At 40.7% G+C, this 11,547-nt stretch overlaps 1 protein-coding gene across 2 annotated transcripts in view; it reads right to left on the bottom strand.

The window, feature by feature from the left end:
* The window catches only part of TRIM36 (tripartite motif containing 36), a 21,582-nt gene that overhangs the window by 6,134 nt on the left and 3,901 nt on the right, over positions 1-11,547 (bottom strand). For both annotated transcript variants that reach the window (XM_008629157.2, XM_008629158.2), the window contains 5 exons: positions 7,292-7,617; positions 3,953-4,099; positions 2,803-2,898; positions 1,643-1,896; positions 867-991 (listed from right to left, as the gene is read on the bottom strand). In XM_008629157.2, the coding sequence (XP_008627379.1) occupies positions 867-991; positions 1,643-1,896; positions 2,803-2,898; positions 3,953-4,099; positions 7,292-7,617 (948 nt within the window). The remainder of the gene's footprint in view (positions 1-866; positions 992-1,642; positions 1,897-2,802; positions 2,899-3,952; positions 4,100-7,291; positions 7,618-11,547) is intronic.

Here is an 11,547-nt window from a genome sequence, read left to right as displayed (position 1 = left end):
ACAAATGGATTCCAGAGGTTCTGGAACAGACCAATGGGTTACAGAATAATCTGCATAGGGTATCCCAAAGGATTGTGGGTCCACCTTTCCTCGCCATGACCCAAAAGTCGTTGCCTTTCCAGGGAGTCCTGCTGGGCGATTGTGAAATCTTTTATCTCAGCAGAGATCCCTCCAGGGCAGGGGCTGGGCATACCCCACACTGTGAGATTTCAGTCACTTTGTAACTAGGGACTATTACTGTTATTTTTGGCCCATTGTTTTTTTGTTTTAGTAGTAAACTGTTATTTTTTCACTTCTACCTACTCCTATTAGTTTTTCCCTATTGGTGGAAAGGGATTGCTTAAAATTATATTGGGAGGAAACTCATTTTAAAGCGTCCACCTCTTAGAATTGTCTTAAACCAAGACCCAGCTCCTTTTTTGCGCTATAGCTCTGTTAAAGGAGGGAATCTAACTCTCTGAGTTAAACGGAGCAGATGAGGATGGTTCTCTGTTCATACACTTAAATAAATCCCCTGTTTTCTATTTTTACTTTGAGAGGCTTGAGCCATTTTTTTTTCTGGCAGCTTTAAAAACTATTACTTTCTGTCATGCAATAAAATCTTTTAGAAAGACTGAGTGTGATGTAACTACAATATTTTAGAAGCCAGTGCAAACTGGTACCAAAGGCAATGTCATTTTAGCTTCTTTATGAAAGCTGAAGCTTACACTGCTGCCAGGTAATGCCTTCTGAATCGTGGAGACAGAAGGCACAGTGCGAGTCACAAGACTGAGCCCTGCAACTGCTGCCCTGTGCAAGTTCTGCCTTTCTCCAGAGAAGCCCTTAAAGCTGTAACTTGAGAAACACCTGATGCTCTCAGAATTTACCATTGGAATGGAAGGACAAGTCACCAAGGATGTCTTCTTGCTTAGCAGTGTCCACCACAAAGTCTTCAAAAGTAGTTTCAGCTGCTGGCCTAAAGCTCTTCAGAGACTCAGTAGCTTTTTGGATTCTGGAAACACAGAAGAAGCAGACTAGCACAAGAGAAAAAAAGACAATTCAAGGTGGACATTTCATAAAGTAAAAATGCTAGGTTTTGCTTTAAAAGAAGTTATGCTTTCATGTACTTACTGATGTCTCCCAGAAATTTTTGTCTATCTAAAAAGATTCTCAAATACAAAATTAAAGGCCTTTTGTACATCAGTGTAAAGATAATGAACAGGATATATTCAGTTGGCAAAGCATTTAATTAATTTGGAGCATTATGTGCAAAGAACAAAACTGATGTGAGGTGCTAGTAGAGAACACAAAGATCAAAGAGCCAGAAGAGGCCTGCTATATTAACTTGCAAACACCTGATAAAATCTCTGAGAAAAGGGATTTGTCAGGGAGCTAAACAGACTACCCTTCCTCTGCAGTGCCACTGAACAAGGCTAGGCATTGAGGCAGGACAAGAGCCCTCCTCTCCTGAGTGGTGTTTCCTAATGCACACTCTAATGCAAGAATTCTAACTCTAATGCTGGAACACCACCAGGACTATCTCCCAAGCCTCTGCAGTACAAGGTACTGCAGTCAGTATTTTGCTATCAGCTTTCTAAAGAATACAACAGCAGAGACATCCTGGAACAGTACCTGCACTTCAAACAGAAGATATTTAAGATACCTGACATGAAGTTGTTTTGCTGTTTGAACAAAACAGGAGGGATCCGTTTCTTTAAGCACTTCTTGAGCATATCCTACAAGGCCATTATTTTCCAGGAGCCCTTGGTATTCTTCCACTTGTGTTTGCAATTTTTCCAGCCTTATATTCTTAGAAGTTTCAATTGCCCTAAGAGCTGCAGATTTCTTCTCTTCCAGGACATGATATAATTTCTCAAAACTCTGAGATGCTTCTTGTTTAGCTCTTTCACTGTTGCACTAGGAGAAAATAGAAGAGATTTTAGACAGATTCTGTATCACTGGGGCTCTGTACAGAAACATACTTAAGGTTGTTCAAGACATCACAGTAATCTAGTCATCCATTTCACACACAAGACTAATGAGCTTTGCTATGCTATTCAGCACTGAAAATGAGATCAGCATACCACCCAAGCTAGTCAGCATTTGCTGTCATTAAGAGAATGAAGGAAAGTATTCCTCTGATTATGTCTCAAGTTATGCATTACATTTGTCTAGATAGCTCATGAAGAAGCACTGTGAAAGCATGTCTGTCTCTGAAGTCTTCATGCCCAAGAGCTAGATGCTCTTCCACCTTCCCCAATCACCCTGAACACCCAAGCCCAGCTTCTCGAGTACACCCTCTGAACTGTAGTTGTTGCAAAACACCTCTGACTACTGCCCTGGATAAAAGGAACTGCAAAGCACAAAGGCAATCTGTAATCAAGATACACCAGTACCAGGAGCTTCTGCAATTTCTGCCTTCGGGTTTTTCAGCTTGTATGTGAGTTTCCAGCCATGACCCTTCAAGCAGATTTTGCCCTTAATTCTGACTCTCTCAATGTAAACAGGCAGCGTAAATAATGCACCATCATAAAAGCACAAATACCCAATGTTTAACCCACTTTGGTTAAGGTATCAAGCAAGCTTTATTTCATTTAAATTTACAGCAGCACCCAAAAATGAACTTCCCTCTGTATGCTTCCCACACTGGCAGGACTAGGTCTTGCCATGTGTGATTCAGTACTAGCATAAAGTGTTCAAAAATTTATTTCACTCCTTAACTGAAAAGCCCAAAGTTTGAAACTTCACTGAAAACAGTGAAGACACAGTCCTTCCTGTGTCTCTACAAAGGCCAACTCCAGAAAACCTGCAAGGCACTCTTACCTCTGTTTCTTTCAGCAGCAGATCCAGCTGTGTGATGTGAGCTTTCACCTGGCTCTCCTTACTGATGAGGTACTCAATATCTTTCGAAAGCTTCTCCTGTTGGAGTAAAACAGCAAGAATAGGGTATCTCACACAAAGTGACAACCAGCACAGACAGGTCATCCAGCTAGTCCTCAGTTTACCTAGCCACAAGGGCAACAGCCTGACACCAGTTATGAGAAGCAATCCTGTGGAGAATTGTTTGGTGACCTGCAGAGACTACAAAGCAACTGTGAGCAAGACTGGTGGCACAGCCCCTAAGGACAAGAGGTAACAGTGTCAGCTGGCTCCCAATCACCCAGGAGTCACCCTCTCTTAGGTTAGGAACATTATGCTTCAGGACATTAAACTTACAGAAAGGAGTTATTAGCTATTAACTCATTTGTAGTAAGAGTTGCTAGAAAAAGGAGTAGTTCACATCACAGGTTTATGAGTGTCCCTGTGCTTCCTTAGCTGCAAGAGCAAGCAATTGTACAGGAAAAGCCTTTCAAACTAGTGAGGAGGCCAAAGAGCACAAGGCAGGCTAGTCTGGTCTCTTTTTTTTTTTCTTCTTTTTTTTTCCTCCTGTGAGCAAGAGAGGAAGAAAAGGAAGAAGAAGAAGTAGGTGCAGTCTTTAATAAAAAATTGATGTTTGCAAGTCTTCTCTGTTGTGCTTTGCTTAGGAAATTAACAGCTATACAGCTTCCAAAACACCCAAAGATACATACTAAGGTGTCAACAGGTACTTCTGATGCAAAATTTTCAGAAGTGCTTCTCAAGTACCAGCTACCACAAGCTACCTGAACATTTATATTAAAAAAAGTTGATTGTAAAGTATTAACTGCTTAAACCTTCTGCATTGTCAGTACTGCTGTACAATTAGTTGAAATAAGGTGAAAGCACTTTTAAGGGGTTACGTTTCAAGCATCACAGCAAATGGCAATTTAGTTTCTAAAACATGCCCTACATCACACTAATATATACATTAACCAATGCTGCACAACAACAGGCCTCAAGACTAGTTCAGGGTCTCCTAAACACAAATCCTGGCTTCCAGCCAGAGGGAGTTTGCCCTCACATCAGAAGTACTCCTCCCCTTCTTAAGGTCAGGTCCAATGATATTTTCTTTTACCTTAAGGGTTTTGTAGGCAGTGCTCATGGTTGTTACTCTATGGTTTGCATGACCTCCACCCAGTTTACAAAGATGACAAACAGGCCTTCTGCAGATTTCACAGTACATGTTTACCCTCTCCATTTCATGTTCTGGACACATCAAAATCTGTGGGGGGGAAAAAAAAGAAAAGGAAAGAGACAATACAGGTGTACTTCCAACAAACAATCAAAACACCCAATCAACCCAAAGCAGCATGTGATTTCATCAGTGAATTTTTTATAGCCAGTTTATCTTCTACCTTTTGTATTTGTCAATGACAGTGAAAGCAGATGAACACACACAGTTTCACAAAGTTTACAGTATGTAAACCTCTAGCAGTGTCTGTGTAGACTCCATATAGCAAACAACCTTTTGCCAACCCCTGCCCATGTTGCTTGTGATGCCTCCAGCACCCTACACTCCTGCTCAGAGCTGTAAATGCAATATATAACACACCCAGCCTGTCAAAGTTAACCATGCTCATGCCAGCATCTCTTGCAACAGCTATGAAGTGTTTCTTAAAGCAAGAGCTGCCATAACACTGTAGCAATTTAAGTCTAAACTAGATTTTGATAAGCCACATAGCCATTGCTCTTGGAGCAACAAAGTGCAAGCCACCACCAGCTACAGTAATTTTAAATACAAAAGACTCCAGTGTTTCAGTCTTTCCATCTGACTCCAGTTACAAGCTGCTCGCACTGAGTGCTCCTTCCACGATTAGCTCAAACAGCATTGCAAGAAAGCTGGTGTTTGCTGAAAATAATCTTTCAAGAACTGAACATGGGTAAATAAATGCTCAAAGAGTTAAAAAAAGTGCTGCTCGAGTCGAAGCTCAGGCAACAGATTAAACCACGTAAAACGTGTGTGTGTGTGTGTGTATATATGTGTCTGTGTGTGTTGCTTTAAAAAACAAACAATGCTTTGCCTCGTTCTAGAGCACTGAAAGACAACATTTGGGTCATCTATTCCACAGAAGTTACCAAAGAGAAGCTTTTGAGGAAGCTTTTCAGTTTCAATATGCCCCCACACAAGAAAGGTCAGAAAAGGGCATAAAAATAGAAAATTGTGAGCAGCACAAATATGGACACAGTAAGTTAAAACCTGAAACCAACATTCAAGTCCCAAATGTTATCTTAGGCTATGCTGAAAAGCCCAAAGTTACTAGTCTCACCAGCACCTTAGAACATTAAAATTATCATTAACCCAAATATGCAATTAGCATTGACTACGGGACTTGGAAGGAAATAAAAAGGGGAAAAAGGAAGCTGCCAAAAAAATCAGCTGTGCAGGCAAACATCTCCAAAAACTACAGTCAATCAGTTAGGCTGTGGAAGTAATTTTTCCACAGCAGTGTAGAGTCACACCTAGCAAAAACCACATATTTTTATTTATCTCCTCATATAAGCAAGAATTACAGGCTGCAAGTGAGAGACAGTAGAGGTCAGCAGACTGCCTTATTATCTTCTCTCAAAACTCACAAACAATCAGCCCAGTATGTACTTCTCCCATCCCCACCACACACACTTCGAAGTGCTCTCCAGCCTGGTTGTAAATTAAAGTGATGACTGAAAACATTGTTAGGAAACCAACAAATACTTCATGCTTTCAGCTCAGGTCTTAAAAATGCAGAAAAATGAAAAATGCATTTTTTTTTCTTTATACTAAGCTCAAGCAGTCCTCAGAAAAGTTTCTGTAAGAGCACAGTAAAGATCTGATTACTGCTGTTGGGAAGTTTTTCAAAAAAGCAGATGCATCTAAAGTTAACTACACTATGCTTTTCTCCTTTTTTCCCTGCTTTCTGACTTCACATAAAATTAGAAATGCTAAATCCCACAGGTGCACACATACTCAATGCATCTGTGTCAGAATAATCTAAACCACTTCACCCCACTTTGCTCTGCTTCAAGAGAAGTCAGCTACTGACTTTTAATCCTGAATTCAGTCTGCATGTAGTATAACACCATAGGGCACCTTTAGGAGTGCACAGGGATCACAAGATGTCTTTGGTATTTTCAAGTAGCAGCATTGCAGCTGTGAGGGTTTAGATACCATAGAAGAGAAGTTTTTAAGGAGCTGTATAGCATTTTAAAGCAAGAGCTAGAAGATACTATGCAAACCTTCACCCTTCTCTTGTATCCAACAGAAGGACATTTCAACATGTGCAAGACATTTGTAAGCATACGAAGCATGTGCTCACTTTTAACGGGAAATAAGCACCAAGTGGACTACTGGATGCTCACTATTTGCCAGCTTGCTAACTTTAGAGGCTCAAGTCTTTCCAGTCTCAGAAGGAAGATACACCAGCAGTCAAGAGCTTCTTACACACTGCACATTAATCAAATTTACTTAATTGAACCATAATTAATCAGGACTTCTTGACCATCAGCATTTCCAGTATCTGTGTGACCTCCAGCAAGGAGGCACAGGCACACAGCACGTGGTGGGACATTAAGGTCTTTTGTGGTCCCTGGTTAGCAAGGTGGCATCTGTGACATGTCACATCTGTGATGTAACTTAAATTCAGTAAGGCACTGCCATGTACTGCACCATGCTTAGCGCGGGACACAAAGGTAGCAGCATTTTGTTATCACTCTGTTTTGTCTGAATGCAGCACCAGCAGCACCAGTGTATGAAGCAGAAATTTTGCCATTAAATTTTATCTCTTATGGTACAGATAAAAAAATAATGGTGTCATAGCAATGGAGACCTTAACTCCACCTTTTGCTCTAGTCAGATGCAAAGAAGGAGAGAAAGAAGATGCTTTCTGATGGATCAAGTTCAGGCACAAAGCATCCAAAGGGGATGTGCCTAAAGGGGGCATGGAAGAGGCCAGGTGTGTTGAGGTTTTTAAGTTTATCACACACAGGCATCCTTCTGAGGCAGTCCCATTTTAGATGCTCAAGAGCATAGTGCCAATAACACCAAGGGTGTGGATTCAATCCCTGTATGAACCATTCACTTAAGAGCTGGACTTGATGATCCTTGTGGGTCCCTTTCAGCTCAGAATTTTCTGTGATCTGTGATCATTGTCTTAAAAAAAAAAATGGAAAGAAAGACTCAAATCACAAGTAACACAATCCATTCCACAAAGTAAAAATCCCTCTTTTTATAGTACCCTTCAAGAATGTTCTCATTGTCCCCTTCAATGACAACCACTTGACCATCAGCAAGAAAAAAAATCTTGTGGTTCACTCAATAAATAACAGCGATAGTCAATAAAGCAATAATGGTCCTAAAAAGCAACCACCATTGCACAGATACATCTGAAGCTACACGAGAATCCTGCAACCCAAATTCTATAGGGTACAGTACACTTACCTTGGGTCTGAAGTTGGTGGTTGGTCCTACATACTCATGCTGGGCTTTCACGGTTCCCCAAGGATGGTGTATTTTGAAACATTCATTGCAATAGCTTGCACTGCAGTCCATGCAGCTCTTTGTGGACTCCTGAGGCGGAGGTTTGCAGAAATCACACATAATAGCAATGGCTGCCCTGGCTGCCTGTCTGTATCTTTCCACAATGGTTTCCAAAGTGAAGTTGCGAAATAAGCCATTGATGCCACGCTCTCCAAGATCAATATCCCGCTGGCAACCAGGACAAGGAAACAGAGTCGATCTAGGAGTCAGTGAATTGCGTTTTCTGCCTGTGTAGACACCAAAGCCCAATTTAGAATGAGCACAAACCAAACTGGTTTAGATTTTAAAAGCAGCCCAGGAATCTATGAATCAATTCCAGACTGTAGCACATCATCCAAACCAGTACAACACCAATTCAGACGCAGTCTGCCAACCCAAAAAGAATACAATCGCCCTGACAAGGTACTGTAATTTCTGACTCCAAGGGACATTACAAATTACTCTTCTAAAACTTAATTTTATGTTAAGATAAATTTAGCTGTTCCAATTCTACCTTCTTTATCTAGTTTTGGATACACTCAGGCTGTAGCCTTTTGAAACAATAAACACAAAACCTCGTGGAAGCCAGGTGGTTTTAGACTAACTGGTTGCCCATATAGAGAGCAACAGCTTCCTAAGATATTAAAGTGAAAGATGCTTACTCCCAGAGCAACAGAAAAATATAGCCAACTTTGAGCTCCCTGAAGCTTGCTTTGGCTGAGTTCAAACTTACTTTACTCATCCTAAGAGACATCATAAAAAAGCCAGGAAAATGAGGGAACAGTATGATATCTCAGCCAAATCATTTAGTCAAAAAATGCAGAGGCTGACTTGGCCCCTGCTGAAAGACCTCAATAAAGGAGAACTGCGAAATAAGTCCTGCACACCAAAGGGGAGTCTGAGGTAGTTATATGGGAGAGATTCCTCCACCCTGAACTGAGGAACCACAGATCTCCACAGGGTACCTCTATCTTTATTAATTTCTAAAGGAGGAACTGCAGAGAAGCTGCACTCCTACCAAACAGCTACCCTCTCCAAAATAAAATCACAGGCTCAAGAAAAGCCACTAACCTAAGGAGCCTTTTGAGTCTGTTAGGGGACTGGCTCATACAGACTCAGAGGTTACTCACAAGGTGATGCTCCTGAGGTTACCAAACCAGGAGTGCATCCCATCTCACTCATGAGCCCACAGGATGCAACGACCAGAAACAATCCTGTATGTATTTCAAAAGCAGGCTAAGCCAGTCTTTAGGCTTAACTTGTATCCTCTCAGCTTCCCCTTACAAAAAAACCCACCTTCTGTAGCGCTGGTACATTGTTTTAAGATCTCTTTGAGAGCACTGCATGTCAGTATAACTAAATGTCCTGATTTCATTTGGGTTAGAGATAATTTTCTTCTCAGTAGCTGGTACAGTGGATTCAGTGTGAGAATAATGTTGTTATTACACACTGATGTTTTGGCTGTTGCTAAGTAGTCCTTACCCTAAATCCAGGACTTTTCAGTTTTCCACGCTTCACCAGTGAGCAGGTGCACGAAAAGCCAGGAGGGAGAACAGCCAGGACAGCTGACCCAAACTGGCCAAAGGGATATTCCATACCATAATGTCATGTCCAGAACATAAACTAGGGGCAGTCAGCTGGGACAGGCTGGGCACAGGGCAGTGAGTGAACAATTGTATTGTGCATCACTTGTTTCTCTTGGATTTTATTCCTCTTTCTCTTTTGCATTGCTATTTTTTTAAATTATTGTTATCCCTCCAGTATATACTCCAGTATATAATTAACTCTATTCCAGCTGAAACCAGGACACTAACAAATTTGTAAACGGAGGTATGACCTAAAGCTGAATTCTTAGTGTGGAAATTGGTTCTTCAGAAAGGGAAATCCGTACTTCTCTGTATTTAATCAGTGTTTTCCCATCAAAAATGCTAATATAATAATAATAATAATAATAATGCTTTTTTTCTTTCTGAAGTGTCCTGTGATGCTACCCAAAATACACTTGCCTTGGGCTGCTCTGCTGTTGCCCCTTCACTTTAAAATCCAAAACCTCCATTCCTGTCATGCCCTTTCCAGTCTCTTCAAATGAAACACCAAACCAACACTCCTACAAGGAATTAGTTCCTTTAAATATCTTTGAAATTTGACCCGTGGTAGTTATGCATGACTGTCAGCTAAGAAGTCACAATTGGAGCATGGATAAGTGTGCATGCACTGACAGTCTCCCACCCAGCTGGTCTCATGCCTTTCTGTAAATTCTGAGCAGAACTAGGCTGCAGTTACAGAACAGGATGGGTGACACAAGACAGGTATACAACTCTCTGGCTAAGGGAGCAGAGATTTTTTTTTCAGATTTCATATTTTTTCAGTACTTACTTGAAGTGAATTAATTACTGCACATCCTGCAGTACCTATAACTTGGCATACACAGCAACACACGCATGCAAGGCACAGCAACAGCAGTGAAACACAAACTGTATTTCCAGTGTATGCTCCAAGCCAGCACTGCACACGTCAACACAGAGAAATCTTCTACATAGACTTCTACTACGTCTTAGACAAAAATATGACTTCACATGCAGTGCCATGCAGACAGTAGCTATAAAAAGTGATCTAGAATACATACATTTGCTGAAACTAAGAAAATAATCATACAGTGTGGCACATATCACGACTGCCTACAAGTAGTAGGCTACAGCAGAGAGCAAATAATGACAAAGCAAGATAACAAGGAAAAAAAAAAACATGGTGCAGTGGTCAAGTTTAAAAATACAATCTGAAACTCATATCCATCCCAATGGAGGCCTTTCATTCTGCCCATGGTGGACCAAAATGAGACTGTCATCATGAGCGATGCTCTGCAAAGACTGGTGACATTGTTTACGGAAAGCAATCCAGTATCAAGGAAGTCCTGCACACCTTCAGATGTCTCATCCCTTTTCATTGACAGCACTTCGAGAGTCTAGGTTGGGGTTTTTCTCCTATTTTAAATCTTGGAAATTTATTTGCAAACCTTCTTGGAGTGTTCTGCCACTTTGACACTCAAAAGTAAGGAAACACATTCTCTTTCTGCCTAGAGAGTGTTAAAATATGAACACTCTAGTTTGCTTTCTGCTTAAAGGATTTCTACACTCGTATTTTAAGAAGAATGCAGTGATGAAGTAACAAATTACTTTGGACACTGTCTTTCTATATGTCTTGTGTCCAGTTTGCTAAAACTGAATTCTGGTTATACACAAAAAAGATCCTAACAAAGAAAAAGCACACACAAAAAAACCAGAGCAACAAACCCCTGGATTTTGTAGACATATATAGACGTGCAGCTCAGGGAAACTTAGGTCCTACCCACATTCTCTTTCCTTTGCCAATTCAGTTTACAACAGGCAAATATGTATTTTGTGAAATATTAGAAATCATCACATGAAATTTTCCACTGTGATTTGTAAACTGATTGCTCCACTTACAGTAAGTTGCTCAATCAGTTACAAAAAATTATCACAACATACACTCATGCTCAGACTCAGAAATATTACCATACAGATTGCAATGACTTGGGTTGAAGAGCAATCTTAAGTATGTCCTTTAAAGACAATGTTTAAATGTCATCTTCCCAAGGAGAGGTACCAACACTTAAAATGTTGAAAAGTCCAAGCTGCAGTGAATGGTTTGCAAAGGGATAAGACATCTTAAAGATAAAGTTGTGTTTTCCAAGTAAACAGTATTACCAGAATTTTATGGTTGTGGAAGACACGGACATTAAATGTGTGAAAGTTTAAAAAAAAAAGATTTAAAAGTCAACTGGATTCTCTTGAAAGGTTGGGGGTTTTTTAAAATATAAATATATATTGCCACCCCATATCTCAGGTGATGCTTTTGTATGGACTTTTAGGGGGAAGGAAAAAGGGGAGGGGGGAAGGGGATAGGGTTAGCAAGGGGAAGGGATAAAGAGGGAAGGGGAAGAGAAAGAGAGAGGAAGCACAGAGAGGGGAAAGGCCTCATGAGAGAAGCCAGCAGAGCTCAAATGTTACTTTCAGACACTTTAGTTTTTCACAAATCGAAAGTGCTTTCTGCCAAAAGAACAGATACGGACAGCTTTCCAAGAGGTCTGACAGTATCGTGTGGTATCTCTGTTTTGTGACACATTCAGCCTTCAACTGAGGCAATTTAAACTCCCTCTT

The sequence above is a fragment of the Corvus brachyrhynchos genome, unplaced genomic scaffold, assembly GCF_000691975.1.
Source record: "Corvus brachyrhynchos isolate BGI_N302 unplaced genomic scaffold, ASM69197v1 scaffold90, whole genome shotgun sequence".
NCBI classification, from domain to species: domain Eukaryota; kingdom Metazoa; phylum Chordata; class Aves; order Passeriformes; family Corvidae; genus Corvus; species Corvus brachyrhynchos.
Note: the sequence above shows the minus strand (reverse complement) of the source record. Positions and strands in the feature narration are given on the sequence as shown.